At 35.5% G+C, this 25,735-nt stretch overlaps 1 protein-coding gene across 3 annotated transcripts; it reads right to left on the reverse strand.

Moving 5' to 3' along the window:
- Positions 1–3,850: 3,850 nt before the first annotated feature.
- LOC109066502 (serine/threonine-protein kinase Sgk1) lies at positions 3,851–25,629 on the reverse strand. Of its 3 annotated transcripts, XM_042750308.1 has the most exons (14): positions 25,363–25,629; positions 25,101–25,222; positions 22,159–22,398; positions 13,081–13,278; positions 12,762–12,822; positions 7,594–7,669; positions 7,177–7,252; positions 6,877–7,065; positions 6,634–6,765; positions 5,982–6,218; positions 5,786–5,881; positions 5,492–5,647; positions 5,229–5,318; positions 3,851–5,040 (listed from the first exon to the last, which is right to left on the reverse strand). In XM_042750308.1, the coding sequence occupies exons 2-14, from the start codon at positions 25,176–25,178 to the stop codon at positions 4,873–4,875; spliced, it is 1,797 nt and encodes a 598-aa protein (XP_042606242.1). In that variant the 5' UTR covers positions 25,179–25,222; positions 25,363–25,629; the 3' UTR covers positions 3,851–4,872. The 3 variants fall into 3 exon arrangements, with proteins under 3 accessions (XP_042606242.1, XP_042606244.1, XP_042606243.1); XM_042750310.1 differs by lacking the exons at positions 12,762–12,822; positions 13,081–13,278; positions 22,159–22,398; positions 25,101–25,222; positions 25,363–25,629 and adding an exon at positions 9,899–10,274; XM_042750309.1 differs by lacking the exons at positions 12,762–12,822; positions 13,081–13,278; positions 22,159–22,398; positions 25,101–25,222; positions 25,363–25,629 and adding an exon at positions 7,802–9,822.
- Between the last annotated feature and the right edge of the window lie 106 nt (positions 25,630–25,735).

Genomic DNA, 25,735 nt, shown 5'->3' on the forward strand with positions numbered 1-25,735 from the left:
AAAGAAAAACTTTCTGTTTAGTGAAGAAGACTGCAGAATGTTGTCAGCTGTTGCCGTGTCTGATTCATTCAGGAGTCGAGAGTTCAGTTCTTTTGATTTGAATCATGAAGTCAGTGGTGTTCAATGAATCATTGAACCGGTTCGGACTGAACGAATCAAATCGGGACGACCGATTAAAAACTCGATTCCTTGAATACTGAGGGAGTTAAGAACATATTGTGGTGAATTGATCGAACTGGGCACCCAGCGAAAACAGTGCTCCTCACGTTTTGGGAACGTTCTTTGTAGTTTCTTTTCTGTAAACGAATTGTTTCCAAAACGTTCTGGAAACCAGAAACTGTTAGCTGAGATTGCTCTTTTCAGGTCAAATATTGTCATGGCGGAGCAACAGTTTGAAGAAAATATTTTAAAATAGTTAACATGCTCACAAAACCTACCTGAATAATAACACATCACGGGTTAACTTCAGAGACACAGACGATAGAATGTAACTATCGCCCGCTTGAGTACCCACATGAAAAAAATACTATAGTAATTTATAGTAAATAGTAAATACTAATAGTAAATACTAATAGTGTTTTAGAACCATACTATAGTATATTTTACTGTATATATTATAGTATTTACAACACTTTGTTAATGAATGCTACAGCATGCTGTATTAACTATAGTGAACTGATAAACTTAGTGCAGTAAACTGTAATATACTATACCCTATATTTGTAGAAAACTTAGAGTATTGTGTAAAGTAATGTGTTTATATTACTATAGTGGTGTTATTACCACAGCAACTATAGAATAACCACAACAAATTAATTCAAGTACTTTACTATGGTTCAAAAACACTATAGTATTTATTATTATTACAGGTCTGCAGACCAACACAAAAACGCACATCAAGTATGTTTCGGCAGAAGAAATGTTGTAAATAAAACGTTCTGTAAGTATGTTTGTGACTTGTATACTGGACAGCCGAATCATTTAGACAGTCATCAAGTGGACAGTTTTACTTAAATTCACCTACATAATTTAAAGGGATACTCCACCCCAAAATGAAAATTCAGTCATTAATCACTTACCCCCATGCAGGGACGGACTGGGACTAAAAAACGCCCCTGGACTTTGACTAGGCCTGGCCCAAAGCAATCGACGCGCAGAAACTCAACAACAACAATAACGCCTGGCATGAGTGTCACAAGACTTTAATTGTGGCTCATGATACTATACCATCCAAATTATATGACTGGGCGCTTAAAGTAATTAAAAGTTGAGCTGGAGTGGGTGTCTTTCTCTGCTCTTGGTCTAAGCTCAACCTGAATAAACAAATTATGGAATGGATTTAAAAAAAAAAAAACAGGTTTTATTCCAAAATAGCATGGAATAGATTATATAATATGCTGTTATAACAGCATATTATACACTCTATTCCATGCTGTCTTAAAATGAATTTATTACTTAATAATCTTAATTAATTTATGCAGTAATTAATCTTACTGCACAAATAATAATACCACATCTAAATGAAAATACACCATTACAAATGTAACTTCTGTATTCAAAATCTTCAAAGTTTGTAAGCATTAACTGTAACGTTACCAACATTTTTAAAAGTAAAAAGCACAACATATTTCTTAATATTAGCTACTGCATGTGACATTTAACAGCTAAAATGTTGAAGTTTAGCTGTTTTAACTAATCATTAAAAATGTAGCAACCTGAGTATCACTTCCTAACATCATCCCTAGCAAGTAACTCTCTTTCTCCTCTCATGTTCCATACCTACTTGCCCTGGATCTGCCTGTGGAACCAGCTCATCTTTCTGTCCCTCATCATCATCACTGGTGGCATGTTGCTGCATAGCTGTCTGGCTCACTTCTTCACTGCTGCTAATATTTAACTGCGAGGTGCTGCTGCTGACTGTGCTGATAAATATTACAGTTAATTTGCGACATTTAGTATCTAAATGTCTATCAGAATCTAAATTCCGCCATTTTTTTTTCTCTCGCCTTCTCAGCCCCACCCTTTTCTTTCCGTTTTTTACCCGCGGGCGCCTTATGCATATTGTTTGTTTGTTTCTATGCTTCTTATTTTATTACGTTATTTTTGTTTTCTTCGCCTACAAAAACTGTTCCCGTCGCTTCATATAACCCAGATTGCACGTCTGATATCAGAGGGAGTATTCTGACGACGACTTTCATATCTTTTATGGACCTTGACACTGTTATTTATTTGGCAGTCTATGGGACAGTCACAGGCCTCCAGGTTTTCATCCAGAATATCTTAAATTGTGTTCCAAAGACGAACGGAGCTTTTACGGGTTTGAAATGACATGGGGGTAAGTGATTAATGACAAAATTTTCATTTTGGGGTGGAGTATCCCTTTAATCTCATACATAATTAATAGATTTTAATAATTTATAAACATATATGGTCCAATATAACTTTTAACCTGATTGAAAGTTAACTTATGGTTGTGATAATAGCTAAAATGCAATATGGCGGTCTGCTGTGTCACAGATAAGCTGAGTTTGAGTCATTAGACACTGTGTGTAAACTGCTGTGGTGTGTAATACTTGAGCAGCTTAATATGTGGCCTTTCCGTAGTTTACATATAAAGATATAACTATAGACAGATAGACGTACTGCACTGTTATTGCAGTGCTAATAAAATCGCATGACATGTTTTTGTAAAATAATCACATAGGACTTTAAATTTGTATAAAGATCACCTGTTGTTTCCAGAACATCTTCTATTGTAATATAGTGCCAACTACTGGCCAGATAATTGTAATTACATATGTAACTACATTACAATTTAAAGTTCTACGGCAAAGACTGTGTGGCTCAGTTTGACAAGGTTATTTTTGTTTTCTGTGAAAATATGTAAAAATCTTAATAAACCACCACAACTATTTTCAGCAAGAAAAAAAAAGCAAAAAAAGAAAAAAGAAAAGAAATACAAATTCTGTCACACCAAGCAAAGTGAACAGAAATTGAATGATTTATACATACTTTTGGTTTATAATAACTTCATTACATATACATTTGTATGTATTTACCGTAGCATCACATTTTACTGCATTTTGTAGAACGTTTGGCTTCAGATCATATTTAGGAGAAAAAAAAATGTGTCCAGTCGTTTCAAAAGTAACATTGGGGGGCGCTAGTGGATAACATATCTAAGATCGTAACTCACTCCGTTCTATTTATCAGCACTTTTTTATTATTATAGCAATGCAGCATGGTCCCTTATAAAACATAAAAATATTTAAATTGTGAGAATGCATATCTGCAGGATATTGATAAGTGTTATATTTAGAAACCTTTTTTCAGTCCCATAGCCATGTTGGCCTGTTGAGAGCCAAAGTATATTTACAGCTTGTAATTCCCTGTTCATCCTGCATAGCATGTCTCTGAAATCTCTTAAAAGAAATGCTCAGGTTTATTTTTAACAAATTACCAGTAATTTCACTGATGCGTGACCTAGTTTAAAGCCTCAAGTGCAGCGTTTCTAGTGAACTTGCTCAGACCATTGCACCGGGTCTCAGAAAAGCAGTTCCAGGAGCTGCAGTTAATACATAGGCCTACAAACATTGACAGCTGCCAGAGAAATTTAAATTATGGCTGGTTAAAGATGGGGTTCAATGTGCAGGGATGGCGTGAGCACTGGGTTGGGAAAGTAAAAATGATGCACAACACTGTACTAAAAGCAACCTTTGGCCAGCTGAGGAGACTGATGACGTTGTTTCACGGCATGTGATGTTTGTCCGTTTCTGAAATGATGTTTGTTACATTATATGACCCAATGATTTAGTTTCATCTACAGAAAAAAAGAAAGGAGATGCAAAAGTTGTTTTGGGGAAAAATAACCATAAAGTTTTATTGTGAACCAAACAAGGTCACATGATTCAAACATTTTACAATTTTACAGTACATTTATAGTTACATATAAGCATACCTTAAGTTTTTGTTCCATATACATTAAAACTAATACATAGACCTTAAAATATACAAACAAATTTAAATAACCATACAGTCATATTCCATGGAATGTGATGTTCACACAAACTGGCCCATTTCTGAGCTGTACGATTACTGTACATCCTAGGAGGCTGGAAGACTAAGGTAAAACAGAGGCGTCTGATTCCTTGGTCCAAGTGCGTATCTACACACATCAGCAGCACATCCCTCTAGCACCTTCCGCTTGAGTCAAAAGAACAAGAAAAACATAAAAAAGGAAGTGCTCTTTAAATTAGGAAGATAAATGTGCAATGATCCCAGATCCCAGATCCACAACTGAAAGATCACAAAAACATCAGATGCTGACATATTTTAGTGGTTTTTGCATCACGTTGACTGTATTTATATCCGACACTGACTGACATGCCAGATCACATGATTTAGATTAAACAAACATGTGTGAAGGCACGTACACACACACACACACATCCAATCCATCCAAAACAATGAAGTCTAGCACTGACAATCCTTTCAAAGTAAATAAGCTGGAAATAAATCTCAAGAAAGGAAAAGTACATAACAATCTTCCATCAGCATCAATCTTCTCTCTCTCTTTTTCCCCATCTGTCTCTCTGACACAACCCGGGGTGAAAGCGGAGGAGAAATCGTGCATTTGGATGCAGTTGATGAAGATGACAAGTCTTTTTTAATGTGTAAAACTCAGGCCTTTTAACAAAGGCCTTTCGAGCTGCCGTACGCCATGTGCAAATGCCCCCTATCTGGAGGAAGGGAATGAGACAGGGTTTGCTTTCTTCATAGTGATGCACTACAGGTGTGATTCCATGGGACAGCATTTCCATGGTAGTGAGCTACAGGTAAGAGTCTATGGGATGGCGTTTCTTCGTCGTTGGGCTACAGGTAGGAATCCATGGCAGGGGCGTAAGAGAAACCTAGGAAAGCCTCGGCTGCCTCGGTGATGCTGGCTGTGACTAGAGCGCTGTCCGGGGAGCAGCCGATTGAATTCGGTACTGGCTCATCGGTGAACTCAGGGTCGAAGTGCCGTAAGTCATTAGGCCCCGTCTGAAACAAAAAACACGTCAAAATTACACAACTGAAATTAATTGATAAGATGCTGCGATATTTGCATAGCAGGATTCTCTGCATTCTCTTATCACAAATCAGCCAGAATGACTAAGTCTATTTATCTATAACACCCAGTGCTATGTGGTAATAACGCAAAGTCAATGCAGAAGAGCAGTGAAACGTACCACGTTGGGGTTGAAGGGCGGCGTGAGCTTCTTGGCATTTAGATCATCCCAGTTTATGGGAGAGAAGAACATGTGGTTCTTGATCTCAGTCTACAAAAGTGAAACAGAAGATACATTAGATACAAGAGCAACAAAATTGCTATTTAATATGATATAGCTAATATATTTAATAGCAATAACTATATATATATATATATATATATATATATATATATATATATATATATATATATATATATATAAATGAATTCCAACACACTTACAAAGTCATCAGTGAAGCCCAGTCTCTTGGTTCTGTCTTTTTGCAGCAGGCCCTCCAGCAGGTGTCTGGCAGCATTAGATATGTTGGGTTTGAGCTGCAGTGGCTTTTTCAGAATGTTATCGTACATTTCCGCTGTGTTACGGCTGTAGAACGGAGGCTGTGGAGAAACCATAAAAGCAGTCAGCAATCATGTAAAAAGCCAAGTACTCAAGGCAATTCCAATTCAATTAAACTAATTAGTTAAATACATTTAATTAAAGGAATGAAATCAATTTCTTTTTCTGGAATAACTCACCAGGCCATATAACATTTCATACAGCACTGCTCCCAAACACCACCAGTCCACCGTCCGGTCATACGGCTGCTTGTGTAACACCTCCGGTGCCAAATACTGCAAGACAGAAAGAGAAACATCAAGATGAGTTAGCTTTCTGACTGTAAATGCAATCGCACTGTTTGAAAGCAGCCACTTAAAAGTGAATGTTATTTACCTCTGGTGTTCCACAGAACGTTGATGTTGTTCCATTGGGTTCTATGTTCTCTTTGCACAGGCCGAAGTCAGTCAGAATGATGTGTCCTTGAGAATCTAAGAGAATGTTCTCAGGCTTCAAGTCTCGGTACACTATGTTCAGTGAGTGCAGGTACCCCAAGGCGCTTGCGATCTCGGCTGCATAGAACCGTGCACGCGGCTCCAAAAAGCATCGCTCCCGTTGCAAATGATAGAACAGCTATGGAAAGATACAGAGAGAGAGGAGACAGATTAGGCTGTGAATTCCATATCCTGAATGGCATACTTAATCAAGGCTTTCTAGACTCCACAATCCTGAACAATGGCAGGAAATGAGAACGTAATACCGGCAGCCCCTCAGAGATGTCTGTTGAGTTAGACCGAGTCAAAAACATCATAGCAGCTAAATCTGGCTCCCCTACCTCACACACTTTCCCCTCCCAGCCATTTCCTGAGGAGAGTTTCCTATTCAGAGCCCAGCCGCTCCTCTTTGCTTCTCATGACAGGATATCCCTTTTCTGTCTGCAACTACCTCACTGTCTCCAACATTTTGGACTATTTTATTTTCTCTTTTGTAAATATTGTTTTACTCCCTACTATGTGTAACTTAAAAACATGCAAATAATATAACATACCTCTCCGCCATTGATGTAGTCCAGTACAAAGTAGAGTTTATCAGCAGTCTGAAAGGAGTAATGCAGGCCCACCAAGAAAGGATGCTTGACATTCTTCAGTAGCACATTGCGCTCAGACATGATGTGTTTCTCCTGAGGTCAGAGGTTAGAGGTCAACCAACCATCTAGAACTACTATGTTGTTTTTAAACACATGCATTCTCCAAAGCCCAAAGCAGCTGTCACTAAGGAGTGAATTCAATACCTCTTTTTTCTTCAAGATGGCTTTCTTTTGCAGCACCTTGACTGCATAGAACTTCTCATCGCTCCGGTGGCGGGCCAGAAGAACCTTTCCAAAGCTGCCTTTCCCGATGACCTTGAGGAAGTCGAAGTCTGACGGTTTGGCAGTGGGGTTGGAGGAAGGGCCAAGGTTTATCTGCTGAGAAGGACTTGGCTGGAGAGGAGAGAAAGAAGATTAGGCAAATATGATTCACATATTGTTTTGTAGACAGATGCATGATGCATATACACACACATGCTTTCGTGACAATAAACGCAGATTTACCGGTGGGGAAGGGTTGCTGTTCATTAGCTCAGCATCTTGTGGAGGTGTCAAGTTCAAGATGGACTGAACCTCAGGACTGCAGGAAGAAAAGACCACCGATGATCAGATGCATGGTTTTTAACAAGAACAATTTAGAAAACAAACAAAGAAAAATGTCTGAATATGAGTAGTTATAATTATAGTTGTATTATTATAGTTGGAATTTTATATTACTGCAATAATTATCTAAACAACAATAAAATGTAAAAAAAAAGAAAAGAAAAAAAACATTTTTATACATATGTTCTATTTTGTAAATAAACACATATTTGTAATAAGTTTGTAAATAAATACAATTTCTTTATACATGAATGTATATTTGAAATAAATATGTAAATATTTACAATTTCTTTACAGGTTTGCATAAAATAAACTTACTGCTTGCATGCATAAGAGTTTGTGGAAAGCTTCTGGATAAAGTCATTCAGTCCCATCTTTCTCTGTTTCATAAAGGCTGCACATAAAAGAAAAAGCAAAGAGAGAGAGAGAAAAAAAGTCCATTAAAAAGATAGATCACTTAATATTCTTCCCATTCTGTGCTAAAGTTGGCTGAGGAGATTCCATTCATCTGAAAAACAAAGCCTACCACTGAGATTAGCTACTAGTCCTCTGGTTTTAGAGTAGGTCAAGTCTTGAGCTGGGACGCCCGTCTCCGTTTGGATTGTCATTGCTGTAGTTTTCCACTCCGGGCCCGTAACCAAAACGACACAAAGCGCTACTGAACTCCTACACTACTGTTCCAACTATTTAAAAGGCTGGGGGGAGGAGGCTAGAGATCGCGTTCCGCTAAGAGGCGTGGCTTGGCATTCGTTCTTAGAGAGGAGGCGTGTCCTGAATCAAGTCTCTGTATGCGGGGGCGTGGCCTGGCTTAAGTACCGCAGGTTCTAGCAGAGTCAGCTGTAACGTCTATAAGGGGCCAGCTGTGAGTGAACGAGAACGCAACGCCCCAAAATCTTATGTTATGTTACATACAGTTGAAAGCAAGATCTTCCCAGATGTAACAAGCTGAGCAGGACTACATGTTCTGTTAACAACAAAAAAAGGACTCAAAATTGAGTCACTGTATTTCTCTTTTATAAACAAACCTGTCTGCCTTAGAATACAGTCATAATACAAACAGTCTTGCTACACATTCTTATTGCTACTTTATCGCAAGTGTAAACAATGTATTCAGTATGTAGGTGTACAAAGGTAAAGATCAAGCAGAAAAGATTCGGTTGAATCATCACACCTGTTCAAAAGACTTCCTAAAACAACAGCTATCCACGTGTGCACAAAAGTCAATGAGTCCTACAGCAGCTCTTTCACGCTTTACCTCACTTTTTTTTCTCAAAGCCCCATTTTAACCGTCGTGACAGATGACGCATGAATGAGACAAAAGCAAAGGGACTCGAGCCAAACATCAGCACGAAAAGTACTGACTGGATTAACGGTGAATAACCCGTTCTTTTGTGTGGGGTCTTTTTAATGAATCGGTTGAACTTGTTCAATTCACAGTCCGAGCGAGTCAGTAGCAGCCGTTATCGAGTCTACTCACAACTAACTCACTGAACGAATAACGTTATTAAAATGCAGTAAACGTTAAATATGCGGATGCATATTAAGAATTGTAAGTAAATTTCCACACCGCGATGTCAGGGTGTAAAAATATCGACGTAAAATAAGCCGAATTTGTTTTTGAACTGGTGTTCGAAACGAACTGTTCGAAAGAACCGATTCGAGGAAATGAGTCGAACTTCACATAATTAATTGCTTCCAGTAAAATTCAAGCATTCCTCTTCTGCTTTCTTCCCTTCTGTCATTTAGAGACCAGGAACTTTACATAAGATCGTGAAATGCCCTAGTTTTCCACAGTTATGCAACTCCATACCCCAGCAGTCTATTATTAACGTCATTTAGAGTTACTCATTCAACTCATTAAATTATAATAAAAGCTCAGAACCTTAGCCTCAAAAAGACTGAAACTAATAAATGGACTGGGTTGTGGCAAAAAACCATTTTGACGCTTGTAATTACAATGTATCTCATCTTGCAGCAGAGTTTTTTATACAGTAGATCGCGGCACTGTAGAGCTTTACAACAAAACACATTGGAGTCAGCATTAAATAATACAACATGAAGACGATCAACATGCACTTAATACGTATTTTTTATTTTTTTTTGGTTCTGCTTGCATGTTACTCAAACATGTAAATAGCCTACATGTTTGTACATTACAATGGGTAATACTGTTAAATAACCATTTTAACGGAGAAAAAGACTGAACGCACCTTCCAGATGTTTAAATAAACCACTATATAAACTATATATATGCCTATTGTGCATTTTATACATATCACTGGTTTATGATGATTAATGGGTTTTTGAGAAAAGTACAAACCTTTAAGTTCCGCGGAAGTTCTCATTGTGCTGTAAATCCTGACTGTAAAGTCTCTTATGCGAGCCAAGACTGGCTAGCGTTCCTTATGTTTAGCAAAGGCAGAGCCAAGTGCCTTTATCAGACTAAATCAATATAGATATGAGTAAGGTGTTAAAACCGGGTCACTGCCCCTACGGTAACGCACCTACAGATGTCTCCAGTACACCCTAGTTATAAGCGGACACCTCCAGTGGAACGTCATTTAAATAAAAACAGTTCCATAACACCATTTTTCCGTGATGAATTCGGCGAGATTCAACTTACATGACAGCGGAGAAGTTTTGTCTTTCATGGGGTCAGGAAAGAGCGTAAAGAGCCGCAGACACGCTCGATGAGGAAGTTTGGGGGTGAAAGAATTTTCTCAATCCGCTGCATTCCATCAGAGCTGATCTGACACCGGATATCTGCGGGGCGGAGTCTCTCCAGCCCTCCAACAATGTGCTGCACTGTTTTCATGAGAAGCTGAAGCTAAATGAAAACTCTACCTGAACACAGTTTTTGGGCATCATTGACTCGATTGAGACCGATAAAGAGACTTTTAACGCGGATATGGAGTCCTACAACTTTTTTAGCAAAAATGTTTTGTATTCTTTCTGTACTAATTAAGAGAAGTTAGACAAGAAGAGAAGTTATCCACACCTCTCAAACACTAATTACAGTTTAGTAAAGCATGAAAATGATCACACACACAAATAACTCAAACACACAATCTTAAGACTGGGGCAAGTTGTCACACTGTATGAGGTAAGTCATAATGGCAACTATGATTATTAATAGTTGGAAATTATTACAAAAATGTATTAATATATTACAATAGTTTTAATATAAAATAAAATTTAATCATAAAAAATATTTAAAATATAAAGCATTGTTTTGGCCAAAAGATACTTTGTTGGTTATTTAATTACAATTTAGCAAAGCATGAAATTGATTACATATAAAATACTCAAAGATACAATTATTATTATATTATATTATATTACATAATAATAAAAGTTTAATCTAATATAATAAAATAATAACCACAATTCATAGCTAAATTTTAAACATAAATGTAAAAATATTAAAACATTGTTTTGGCCAAAAGATACTGTGATTGGATAATTGTATAAAATTAGAACAAATTCAAACAACTTTCCAGTGTTTTTTTGTATGTTGTCACTGTCATACATTACACTCCTCGCGGTTCTCTATATTTCACAACAGTTTTACAAAATGTTTTGAAACTTTTCAACTTTAAGTTCTCAGTTCAATACTCCTAATTTAGATTATCTTCCCCTTGTCTCCTTGTGCTCATCATATCACCCAGATGCTGGTCTTTTCAGTCTTTCATTCTCTGTGTAAATAGGAAGTGAATAGAGGTATTGGAGAGGATAGATAGACAGAGAGAGCTTCAGTCCTAAGTGTCTAAACACTTTGTTTATTTATGTTGGAAGATGGGGATTATGTAAAATCTTATTTAAATGCAGCTAAGCACTCAATACAGGACCCAAACATTATGAATACTAATGTGATCTTGGATCATACTCTGGTTTCAAGAGCATTATGCATTTTCCTTCACACACACATTCACATGAATGCATACAAATATGTGCATTCACAAACACACCTGCAGTGACTCTGTCCAGAGAAACTCTGGAGCTTATGAGATCATTTAGACAAATTTAGACTATGAGTAATGTAATATGAACACAAACAAATATATTAAAGATGCAGCTATAGTGTAGTTACAGATTATTGTGCCTTCATAGGGATTGTACTATTCAATTATGAGACAGCTATGTCAGTGATTGCAAATTACCTCATCTCCAGAGTGCTCTGTATTTTGGCATGTTTCTTTAAATGGGAAAGCACATTTTATCTAGCTGACCAGTCCCAAGAGACTCCTCAGGACACTGTTCTCTCTGTACCTCTCCTGAGTTCAGTGTTAAGTTATGATAGGACAAAAAAAAAAACACTTTCCACAGAAATGAGATAAAAGTATTTTTGCATTTGCCGTTTTTCAGATAAGCTTATCATCCAAACCTTTAAAAGACTGGTAATATACAGCCATGTCACTGCGAACAGCTCCCTTGTCACCTCTCATCTACATCATAACCAACCAGAAACTTTTTTTCTTATTTTTTATTTTTTTTTATTTTTTATTTTTTTACCAAGGATGCATTTATTTGATACAAATATGGTAAAACAGCAACACTGTGAAATATTATTACAATTTAAAATTAAATAACAATTCTATTTTAATATATTTTAAAATGTAATTTATTTATGTGATTGATTCCTGATAAATAGAAAGTTCATAAGAACAGCATTTATTTGAAATAAAAAACATTAAACTGACCCCAAACATTTGATCGGTAATGTAACTGTTCTTTAAAATGGTTGGTCTAATATTAAAACTTTGTTATGAAAATTAACACCTAAATTTCAAATGATATATGAAAACAATATTTTATGTACATTTTATATTTTTGTTTAATATACAATATTTTAAATATAATATTATATATAATATTTAATATGTTTCATTTAATTCTTATGATGTGCAAAATTAAAAAAAAATTATATTTACAGTTTTTATAAATTCCTTGATGAGAAAAGTTAAACAAGCCCAAAATAGAGAAATCATGGCAAATTATGTTCTATCCTTTAAAACTAAAATGATTTTGTTTTCTTTAAAATCGTCCTAGGGAAAAGAAAAATTCACCCATACACATAAAATCATAATTCGCTCTCAGTGTCGTGGTATAGTTTAGCACATACAATGCATGTTGAGAAGCACTTGATAAATGTGCATGGTGCATTTCTACCATTATCGGGTGGCATTTGGTATTTGTAATTGAATAGTGTAGGAGTGTTTTATTCACAGAAGTGCTGTTTTAAGCACTTGCCTAAAAATAGTTATTAAAGGTTCAACTCTAAGCCTACATGGATCAAGGTGATTATGGGTTATGCTTATACCAGCAAGAGAGAAAAACAGGGAGAAGAAACAAAACAACTCAAAAAGTAAGAGAAGGAAGTGCAACGACAGGAAGCAGAAAGATCCTGAAAGAGTTATAAAGGTGAATGAATGAGAAAAGATAATAAATAAAGAAAAGACTGGTGGAGAAAAAAAGACAGAACTTACTGGTGTCAGACAGACAGCAATAATCAGAGTCGGGGTCTCCATGGTAGTAAAGGTCCATTGCCTGGGAAAAAAAGAAGTAATGTAGGTCAGTGCAATGTGTCTTCCATGAAAACACTCTTTTGTTGTCTTAGTACCGCATGTCTCTTTTGACCTATACACAAGATGTCTTCTTCCTTGAATATGAAAACACTGAATATTAGAATTAGGACTTTGGTCCTTTAATATAATGTGCTTTGTGCTGTAATTTTATGGTATATTTTGTTATCTAATGCAATGATACTGTTACATTTTTGCATGAGACATTTGTTTGTGTGCTGACCTGTGTGCGCTGACGTGGTTGCCATGCCTCCTCATGCCCGTAAGTGATGAAGGGTCCATTGCAGATGCAACATTCCAGCAATACGGGGCTTCCCAGCAGTGGTGACATCGTCCAGGGGCAGATCACATGACCCTCTGATTCGGCCTCCTTCACCTTACTATCATTGTGATGTCGACTGAGCATCTTCCATTTTCTCACCTTGTAAAACACAAATGAGGTAAGCTATTGCACTGATATGGCCTAGTAGTAGTAATAAGTCATTTAGTTGAGAGGATTCCAAACTTTTCAATTACTAGGACCCTTATATATATATATATATATATATCCCCTTGCAAGGAACACACTTCTTAAATTCTATATCTAAGACCTGTGTTTATTGTGTGTGAAAAATAGCATTAAACTATAAAGACAGCATTACTTAGTTATTATTATTATTATTATTATTATTATTATTATTATTATTATTATTATTATTATTATTATTATTATTATTATTATTACTTATTAGTGCTCCTGTAGCTCAAGTGGTAGAGCATTGTGTTACGAAGTGCAAGGTTGGGGGTTCGATTCCCCGGGAACACATGATAGGTAAAAATTGATAGCCTGAATGCACTGTAAGTCGCTTTGGATAAAAGCGTCTGCTAAATGCATAAATTTTATTTAATTTTTAATTTACTTGTTTATATATAATTTGTGTTATATTGCTATTGCACTGAAGCCAAAAGAAATGATTATATATTGCTGTTTGAGTTTAAGGTCAGTAAGGTTTTTTCAAATATTACAGAAAATTAATAATTTTTATTAAAAAAAATATGCATAAGATTGATCAAAAGTGACAGTAAAAACCCTTTACATTGATATATTTAAAACAAAATGAACTCATGAATTCAAATATCATTATTGGGGTTATCTGTGAACCCCCTAATATAGATCATGTTTTTACTAAAAAAGTGACTCAGAGTGACAGAGTACACTTAGCACAGGAACAATTAATCTCAATCTTGTTCAAGGCCATAATGACAATAGATCATGGATTCACTATTGCAAGGTTCAAAAAAAAAAAAAAGTTTAGTTACCAGCTCAGACTTTAACCACTACGTCACAATACCCCATGAGTAAGCATGATGTGCAAAAACAGCACAATAAGTGGCACAGTAAAGTATAAATAGAAGCATTTTGTCATCAGTGCTGTAACTCTTGTCATGCGCTTATTTCAGTAAATAAGTAAATCAAGAGATAAATCATCTCAAATTAAGGTTTTAGGGGTGAAATTCACTAAGAAAATATTACGCTAATAGCTAAAAGTTAATTTGCATGAGCTGACTGCATTGGTTTAGCACCTGACTCACAGGATAAAATACCTATTTTTGGATTAAAAAAAATACCTATTCAAAAGTGTCTGTTCAGCAAATTTTCCTCTAAAGGTCAACGGACTAGATCTAAATTTGACTCAAAGACAAAATTAAGTCTGTGTGGGTGTAATTGTGCTGATAAAAGCTCAAGGGTCAGTGAAAGACGTCACAGCAGCGACTCAAGCTTATTCTATAATCCACAATAATCAGAAGGACACACACTAACACACACACTTTGCTCTTTAGCCTTTGATGCCAAGAATGAAGCACATATTCCAGGGAAAGGTGATCTTGGAACTGTAACTAGCCTTTCTTAAGGGCCTAGGCTTGTGCACACACTCAGCCTGGCCCAAATATTTCTACATCAAAAGCTGCCGATTATGCAAGTGCACTTACAGGAAAATGTTAAGATAAAAAAAATGGTTAATCAGCAACTCTTCCCTCCCCTGTCCTCCAAACAGTGTGTGAGTTGGCATTTCACATGCAAGGCTTTGCACTGCAGCTTTGCACTGCTATTGTAAACTAAAATCTCGCAGAGATTTTCTAGTCAATACAAAGTCATTATATTTTCGAAGCCCTGGGCTGTGTTTGTGTCTGTTTATGTGTGTAGCCATGGGGGTTAAATCAAACACTATTACTCTGTTTGAGGAGATTAGACCCAAACTTTTGTATGGTATTGACCTATGTGGAATTCCCAAAGGCTTCCTCCCTCTGCATCCCATCACAAAACCCAGCTGGGAACAAACGCTACTGAAAGTCACATTTCCTTAGACATTTTAACATGAAATACTTTTGGAAAGCTGTCCTGCACAGATGTCCTATGATGTATAAAATGTTCCTGGCAAAAGTATTATTTAATTATATTTTTATTATGTATGTATATTTTCCTTAGACATTGGTTTGATATTTTTCATACTTTTAATTAATTTTACTAAAATACTTAACATTTATTCTGATTTCATAACATGTGCACACTTTAAAGATTACACACTTTAATTACAGTAAAAACAGTAATATTGTAAAATATTACAATTGAAAATATTCCCTTTAAATGTTATCTTAAATATATATATATATATTTTTATATTTGTATATATTTCCTTTAAATGTTATATATATATATATATATATATATATATATATATATATATATATATTTACATGTTTTTAAATATTTTTTTAAATTTATTTCTGTAAAGGAAAAACTGAATTTTCAGGAGCCATTATGCCAGTTTTGATCTTGCATGATTTTTATTGTTTTCAATGTTGAAAACATTGGTTCTGCTTAATATATTTGTGGATAAATTTTTTTTCAGGACTATTTGATAAAGTTAAAGAAGAACAGCAGTTATTAGATGAAAAAAAAATTGTATGAGCCTTTACTGACACGTTTGATCAATTTAATGCATCTTTGCTGAGTAAAAGTACTGATACTTAACTTTTCAACAGTTGTGTACATATTTTATACAATATATTATATTAAAATACATCATATTTAAGTGTATAAATCAAACAAAATCTATTCTATGTGACATTTTTACAATGCAGTTTTTCATGCCCATAAGAGTTGCACTTTTAAAAATGTATTTGTCACACCGCAGAACCACTTAAAATGAACACTCAGAGGCAAAACATAATTAAAAACTGTGGAAAAGAGAAATTGTGACCAGTCCCAGAACCTAAGATTTAAACGTTCCCTTCTTAATGCAAAATTTAACTTGACATTGTGATGTTGTTTTAAAAAACAAACAAATAAACAAACAAACAAAAACAATCATGAACACATCATGTGTCGACTACAACTGATCAATTTCTACAAAGGCTAAAAATATTTTTTGAGTGCTTTAGCGTGCAAGTCTTGTTTGTCCAACCCAAGTTATCTAAATCATGACATACCATAAAGCTATGCTGTTTTCACGCTAAGCTATTTTAATGAATGCAGACAAACCCTGCAATTAAAAGAAAAAAACACTTTAATTGTGAATAATTTTTTACCGTTGAAAGGTTTAGCTCAATACAGTGGTCATTTTTGTCCCTGAAGTATAGCGAAGTAAAGCCCTACACACTAAATCCTATAAGCATAATTAAACCCGCTCTGAACTGGGAAAGAGTTCCATTCCCACAGAATAAGTATTACTTCCCTCCTAAAATCTATTAGCCTGCTGTGCTTCTTTGTAGGAGGATTGCAGAACGATTCAGGAAAGATTGCAGAATGATTCAGGCCTTTTCTGCACCAGTACAAAGCTCTCTAAATATAATCGGTCCTTCAACACGATAGCGGAAAATATATAAAGGTCATGAACTTCCTTAGAAGAACTTCTACCCAGCTGACACTGCTGGCCCACGCTTGGAAGGTGAGAGGGAATTTGGCTCGGAGCCACTCTCGACTGGCACAGCACCAGAGTTTGCATGCAACAGCACAGTTAAGGGCCGGGCGAAAGACAAGAGGCCCAAAACAGAGATAAAGATTCACCTGAACCAGAGCAAGAGCTCTAATTGGAATTGACGCTGATGTTGCCATTTTAAGTGCTCTGGTGACAGCACTTCTGTGTGGCGTGTTTTCCCCTGAAACCTAGTAACCATTAGCCTCATTAACCCCAACTAGAGATTCATAGGGGACAAAGGGTTGAAGTGCCAGAGACAAGACGCGTGAACAAACAGATAAAAATAGTACTTTGCTAATTGGCTGACAGTCCAGAAGCCATTATTGTATAATCCTGATGCCTTATACAACACAAATGCTGTTTTGTACTGAAAAAAGTCAGAGTTATTATAATAATAACCAACCAGAGTTATTATAGTTAACTAAAACCATTAAAACTGTTACTTAAAATGAATGTTAACTGAAATAAAATATAAAAAGTGTAAAACTTATTTTATTTCAGCTAGTTGCCAAAGCAGTTCTCATTTTCATTTAGTTTAACTTGACATACTAAAATAACTGAAAAAACACTGACTAAAAACTATAGACATATTTAAGTAAAAATCTAATTTTTAGTAAAATATTTTTTTAAATAAAAAAACTAATTAAAATATAATTAAAAAAAACCTAAAACTTTAACTAAAATTAAAAAGAAAAAAAGAAAAAGAAAAAAAATCGAAATAATTAAAAAACTACAACAGAATCTGAGTGATTCTAAAATCACACTAACAAAGTCTACAGCATCTCAGCATCTACAGCATCTCAGCAGGGTTAGGAAAACCGTTGCTTGATCCGTTTGTTTACGCACCGAGTCAAAGCTCTGGAATTCCAGTCACTGACATCAAAACAGCTTTGAATTTACGAGAACTAATGACACATGCTCTGGACTGTGGACAGATGATGGCTGAAGTGTGTATTTTTGTGGTTGTGTTTGCCCAGGGGAACATTTTATAGCTCAAAAGTTGCTCTTTCATTGCTCAGGAGACATTTGTTTTATTGTATTATTGTTGTCTCAGATGTTTCTCCTTAGTAAAAATAGAAATAGAAGAGGATAAAGCAATAAAACTTGCATATGTGTATATGTCAGATCACTAAGTTTTGGGAGAATGTAATGAGAAATGTTGAGTTTTTTACTTCAGATAGAATCTAACCTTTAGAGGAGACGTATGTCCCTTTCTGAGGGGATAAAACTAAAAAGGAGACTTGTGCAAATGCTATCCCATTGCCATCTAGGAGAGGCAATTGAGAAATTAACAGGATCACATGTCATTTTTTACCCTATGGCTTTCTTTGTTTTGTAGAACACAAAAGAAGATATTTTGAGAAATGTGTTGGTGATGTCAGTGAATGTCAATGGGGTCCAGTGTTGTTTTGGACACCACTGACTTTCATTGTATGGACAAAAACATTTGAAGCATTCTTAAAAATGTATTATTGTTTTGCAACAGAATAAAGAAATTCATAGAGGTTTGGAACGACATGAAGAGGGTGAGTACATGAGGCCAGAATTTAAATTTTTGGACAAACTCTTCCTTTTAACAAAAGTTTCTGATTATATTACTGTCTAAAAGAAACAAATGAGATATTAAAAATGTTTAATTTTGTTATTTGACTTCACTTTAAATCCTCTACACTGAAGAGATTAATCAGTCATAAGCAATCAGACAGTTAATATAATCATCATGACAGTAACAGCCTGCTTCATTACTTTGTTTTGTATTTTAATGTGAAATATTACATGTGCATAAAATCTTTGTATTAAATATCCTTTCTTATAAAATAATATTACAGAAACATTTTAAGTTCAATTAATTCATCTGTATAGGACTCCATTTGTCCCTTATTTTCATTAACTGTTTCTTCCTCATTTTTTTATGGACCACCACTTTTTAATGTATTTTTTAAAATGTGTCCGTCAAACAAGACTTAAGATACTTGAAATCTCAGACTCACTCCTGAAGGATGAATAGATGCATGAATAAACATTTGACAGATGACCGAAAAGTTAATAAACAGACATGAGGAGGCCCTCCACACTGAAGAGTTTAATCAGTCATAACCAGTCAGGCACTTAATATAATCATCACAACGGGGAACAATCTGCTTCATACAATAATTATTCAGCAGATCCTCCAAATAAATCACATATGATCTCATCACAGGCTTACCGAAGTACCGAAGGCAGGCGCAATGTGGTCGATCAAACTTTATGCTCACTTCAACCCGGCGAAACCTGGCACTATAAAAACTGGCCCTGCGTGTGTGTTTGTGTGATCCACAGACCTCATGAGCGATGAGTCATCGGCGCAACCCCCCGCTCCTCGCATCTCTCTGCCACATTAATTCCACAAACACAAACAAGCACACAAACCCACATGCAGAGCGAGAAGGAGCCCCACTGCTCTCCATATTTTCACAGGGCGTGAAATAAAAATCCTTCCAGGCAACATCTACTGTAAAACACGATCATGTTCCTTCTGAAGAGTCAATAGAACAAAATAAAGGAAACATAATACAGATCCATAACAAGCCTGGGTTAGTGGGGGAGAGTTTGGTAGGACTATAACAATAAAATCAATCCTCAGCTGTTGCTTTAGCATAATAATAATTAAAAGCATGACTGATTAGCGATAGATCTGAGCTGGCAGTGATGATGAAGGCAGGTTATGAGGATAAACAGAATTAGATATTACTCTCAGGTTGCTGAATGAATTCAGTCATTCATAGACGGCTCCTGCGATTCCATCATTCGCACCCTGATACACATTACATAACTTCAGCCTCGAGACCGACTGGACACAAAATGATGTGTCATCGCTCTCGCTTTTTCACTCTCCCATAATATTTCCTCTTCTCCTCTCCCATTCTCTCTGTCAGGACACATATATTTTTAACCCAACCTAATCTTGATATACAAGCCGCCCAATTGGAGCTCCTACACAGAATTCATGAATAAAACAGCTCAGGCATTAGTTCTCTGGTTATTTGAGAACTGTTTGTGGCAAAGCAGAGGACAAAGTGGGCAAGAGGTTATCAAATCAATCAAACACAAAATTCAATCAACCTCAGACGGCTTCAAGTTTAGCCATTGTTATGTAATCGACACTGTCTGTCAGTCTATCCGTCTATAGTGCTACAAATACACCAACATATATGAGAAATCAAGATATAATACAGCTAGGTTAATAGGATGCATAAAATAATAAACTTAAAATTTTAAAGATGGAAATCATATTTGTTAGTTCAGAGGTTTTCAAAATTAAATATGACACTTGTAAGGGACCCCTTTACTAAAAAAATTGTGTCATATTATAAAAATAAAAGTTAATCAAATTATTAAACAGTAAATTATTAAAATATAAATGTAGAATTATTTACTTTGTATTAAATATTATGTGAAAATATTCAATAAAATGTGTAAAAAAATGTTTTATTAAAAAATATTTTTATATTATATTTGTGTTCTATATCTTATATATTACAGAAACAATTTCAGTTAAATTAAAATTTATTTGTATAGCACTTTTCACAATTTTTATTTTGCTTGAGTGTTTCATAAAATATGTTTCATAAAATCAATTACATTTTCTCTGGAGTTTTCGACTTACACTCTCCTTGCAACTCCTGAATTAGTTTATTTATCACAATATCAAATTAATTGAACTTTAAATTTAAAATATTTTTAGTGCAAGTAAGGATTTTGCACTTCAGGTTTTCTTTTCTCTGTTCAAAACGTTTCACAATTTTTTTTTTCTTGAAAATAATGTTTTAATTATCAATTTGGTACACAATTTATAGATTTATGCTGTGCCCTCACATCACATTCCATTAGTCTTTTGCAAAGTCCAAAAAAAAGCCTGTTACTTCCTGATTTAGCTGAAGTATTAGCAATGGATAAAAATAATTATGTGATGTTTTGTGTCACTGTAAAACATTCCATCATGTTTGATAAAATCAAAGAAGTCAGTATGACATTAAAATCTCAAGCTGACACCTTATGCAAGCTAACATTATTCCTCACTGAGCAATGCCTAAGTTTAGCTCTTAATTTCCATTCTGTTAGCTTCCAACCTATTAATTTTCATGCCATTGTGTAATTAATCAAATTATATGCTTCTGCAGTTAAAGTACCACAGCACATTTCTGAAAGTTTGCTATACAAATGCTTCCCTAAATAACAACACATACAATACAATGCATTTCAAACCTGCCTGTCTGTTACATAAACTGAGGGCACATATAGCGAGCAGTGCTGCTGTCATGTGTGATCTCTCTCTCTGCAGGGATGACTGAGATACAGACTTCCTCTGAGCTCTGTGTCATCTCTCTAATACTCACTGTCTCTGAGAGCCAATCAAACAGTTAGAGGAGCAACTGTGGAAGAAAGTGAGAGAGCGCTCAACTCAGCTAACCTAGTCCAACCCTGAGAAGCTGTTTAGCATTGCTAAATGGAAATACAACATGCTCAGCCTCTTATGCATCCCTACAGCACGCTCTGAAGGTTCTGAAGTATGGATTGCGTAGAAATGATTAGACCCTGTTTATGATTGCGATTCTCAAGCTCTTTTGATTCTGAAGTCTTGTTCTTTTATATGAGATTTGAGGTTGTTTTTGTTTGATTTTTTTTTTACGTTTGTTTTTCTATAGCTCTTTATTTTTTATTGTATTTTTAAAAGTTTTATAAAAACTTTGTATTTTATATCTTTTCTCATAAAATATTGGTGTTCTATATCATATATTTCAGAAACATTTTGAGTTTTTAAAAAAAAAAAATTCAAATTTTTTTTTTTTTTTTTTGCTCATTTGTTCAATTGTTTCATAAAATCTTTTATTTTCTCTCAAACTTTCTACGGACCGTCTAAAACCCCCTTGTGGGCCCTAGTTTGAAAAAAACCCAAATTAATCACAAAGTCAGATTTAAGTGAACACATGGAAGATTTATTTTTATTTTTATTTATTTAAGTGCAAGTGGGTATTTTGCCATGTATCCAAGTAAAATTGGCAATTTATTAAAGAATATCTCAAATGTTTTTTGTATGTTTTCCTTTCTCTCATTAAAACTAATGTTTTCTTGGGAATCATCTTTTAGTTGGTCTAAAAGTTTCTTAAATTTTTATTTGAAAGATGAAAATATACCACACAATGTCTATTGACAAAAACTGCAATTTTAAATTATTATTTAAAACTTGTCCATCAAGCAAGGCTCAAGATTGAAAGTTTAGAATCACTCCCGGAGAACGAATATATGCATGAATAAACAATTAACAGATGATGGAAAGGTTAATAAACAGACAGTTTTCTGACCTTGCATGTCTTGTTCTTGTCTGTCTGGCAAGGTGTGCATGGGGCACAGGGCTGACAGAGAGGGCTGGGGGGGTGAGGGAGGTAGTATCCTCCAGGACTGTAGTGGCAGCAGCCGTAAGGAGCTGGGAAGTGTGAGTACCACAGGTCCTGGCCTTCCTGACATTTCGGACATGGAGACAGGAAGCCCTTAGCCTGGACCTTCTCCACATTCACCTTCGGATTCCTCATCCACCTACGCACCTGGAGGCAAAACATGAAAGAGTCTTACATCTGTGCATTATATAATGAGTGGTGGTGCAAGTTGATTCAAGGCTCAAGGGTTGGTTGCCAGTAAGTTGGTGGTTAATTTCACCTGGAGTAGGAACCTAACACATTAAGTGCAGGAAACAAATTCCACTGGTCATGTGGTGATTGTAATAAATGTTTTTCAAAGTGGACAATTATAATATTTCATAATTTGAAAACATGTTGAATTGTTTAAGGCAATCTGTGAATATGAATTTTGGATTGGTGCATTTGCTCCTGTATTAAACAAGGCATCTCAGGGCCATACCCGTGTATGTCTTTACAAACTAAACAATGAAATCTGAAAGGCATCCTCCAAATCACCAGCAGTGACTGACTAAAAGAGGCAGGGCACAGGGTCGCATGTCTTCTTTGTAGTTTACAATGTATTTAATGACTTCAATCCCTTGAGTGAAAAGCAATTTTCTTGGCCCCAGGAAATCCTGGAACTCACGGCGAGCACAGGCTGAGAGATTTCCACTTCTCACTTCATTTCATACAGCTGCCAAACAGCCAGATGAAAACACAGTCTCAAAGCTCTATATGATCAAACCTTTGTCTTTTTTTAGAATGAAGGAAACAATGGAGAAAAAATCCTGAAATGAATGAAACAATGCTTCCCAATGTCTCGCATACATAAACAGTTACAGCATATAGCCACAGATCCTAAAAATTCACTGCTCTCTTCCTGTCTCTCTTCTTTGATCGGATTTTAAAAGTTACGTCATCGTATGTTGTCACTGTGATGATAAACTAGCATTCAGAGTCTCGCTGCCTTAAGCTTCAAAGACCTTACCCTTCTCTTCTTAAAATAAATATTAAATCTTTTAATATTAAATTAAATGTCAGTTAAATTTAATCAATAATTTGCAATGTCGTATTAATTACATTTAGTCAGTTTTAGTGAACAAAAATAATATTTTGTCTGACAAGAAATTAAAGCAAATATTCAAAGATTTTATATATTAATCTAGTCTCATCTCATCTGACATGCTGCGTTTTTTGTGCAGTAGCCATGTCAGTGTGTTATTGTTATGATCTGCATGTCAGGCACATGAATCATTCTTTACAGGAATAAAACACTGAAGCGATGGCAACTCAATAAACCACTCCAAATACAGGCTCTACTGATGACTCAGCAACCCACCAAACTTTAGTCACTAGAGAAAAACATCAGTGTGTGTGTGTGTGTGTGTGTGTGTGTGTGTGTGTGTGTGTGTTGCCCAGTGCACAGACCAAGTTAACAAACCCACAAGTCAAAACACACAGCACCATCCAGTTGTGTTAATGCAAAACACGTACGAAAAAACACTGCAAGCTGACCTACAAAAGACAAACATCAACCTTGGCACTCCAGAAGATTCTTTCTCTCTCAGTCTCGGTGTACACATAAATACATAATAATCCAACAAAACCATCTTACTGAGTCACACTCTGATACTCCATCTGCTGTGTGTGTGTGTGTGTGTGTGTGTGTGTGTGTGTAGGAGTCTGGACTAAATCCCAAACCACACACACTTTCTTGCCTATAACCAAAACAAATACATTATATTTAAATAAATAATTCCAAACATGTTCAGACTGGCCATTACGACAGTCACAAATCAAGCTGGAATAGCAATTTCGTTTTTGTTAAATTGCAAACAAAAGAAATCCATAAACAATCTCAACACTAATGACAAATTAGATTGAAAAACTTGCGTGCATATTCACAACTGGACGTCAATCTCACAGCCATGGCACAAACAGCACATTATGTATGTAAACCACAACTATATTGGCTACTGGCTGATGTTAGAAGTTTTTAAATATTGATTGATATTGGATATATAATTGTTTATGCTCATTTCCCCTATTTGTACATTTTGATTACCTTTGTTGTCATCTAATGCTCACTTAATCTTTAAAAGCAATAATAACGGAATAAAATAACAATAAAAATTAGAAAAAGCAGTAATAATTGAACAATTAAATAATTAAACACTTGTTAAATGTAATATCTTGCAAGTGTCAAAATGAATATGCATGTTTTATAGTGCACATTATAATGCTGTGATGCCTAAATTAATTTCTAGCATTTAAAATTATTAATTGTCATTTGCAGTGTTTTTATATATATTTTTGCATATTTTATCTATACATTTTAGATTTTTTATCTAATTTATTCTTTATTTAGATAAACATATTTATTTTATTTTAATAATATTTATTTTATTTAAATATTTACATTTACATTTTTTATTTTATTTACCTACTTATATAAAATACTAATATTAATAATTTTAATATTGCTCATAACATGAAAATAATTATTGACTACTGACTGAATTTTGTATCCCTATCCAAAAATGATCGCAAATAACCACAGTGTAATAACTACAAATAACTACAATGTAATACATACATACATGCATATATTTTATATATATAAACACAGTTAAATATACATACTTCACTTCCTCCATAGAGAAAATTATTTTTAAACCGTTAAAACATTTCTATGGAAATGACTTGAGCCCGATTTCAAACTAAATTCATCCACCGTGCAACATGTCAGAACATGTGCATTACCCACCAGGCAATGTCTCCAACTGAACAGCACATTTAAGTCTCCACAAGCCACAGAAGTTCTGCACCCAGCATTCTCACACACTCACCTTTCTCTTGACAAACTGGAAGGCAGAGCACTTCTTAAAGGAGAAAGATTGTTTCTCTGCATTATGGACCAGCCTCATGGCCTCTGGCCGGCCCGCGCACTCTGCGGACCCCAGCGTGATGCCTTTGAGAGGGACGAGAAGGTGAAAACACCATTATGAGCTCTTCTGTGTTGCCTGAAGCAATTACAACAGCACTAATCTGTGATATCTGCTGCCTGACAAGCACATGTGTGTGTGTGTGTGTGCATGCCTGTGGCTGTACCTGTGTTGTCGTCCTCCTCGGTCCAGGTTGTTATGATTGTCACTGCTGACCGATGATATCAGCGCTGCACTGATGCCGTGGTCCGTCCCGATGATGTCTCTGCAGCACCACCACTGTGTGAGTGTGTGTGTGTGTGAGAGAGAGACAGAGAGACAGACAGAATGAGATGGAGCCGAACAGACACCTTGTCAATGTGACAGAGAGAAAGTGTTGCAATTGGAGAGAAGCGCACTTTCCTCCCTGCCCTCTCTCTCTCTCTGTAGCTCTTCTTTCTTCTGCGATGGCACGATACACTCTCTCTCCTCCTCCTCCTCCGCCCCTTCCCCACTGCGATTTCTGCAGAAGCAGATGCTCTCTCTATCGCAGCATCTCT

The sequence above is a fragment of the Cyprinus carpio genome, chromosome B23, assembly GCF_018340385.1.
Source record: "Cyprinus carpio isolate SPL01 chromosome B23, ASM1834038v1, whole genome shotgun sequence".
Classification (NCBI taxonomy): domain Eukaryota; kingdom Metazoa; phylum Chordata; class Actinopteri; order Cypriniformes; family Cyprinidae; genus Cyprinus; species Cyprinus carpio.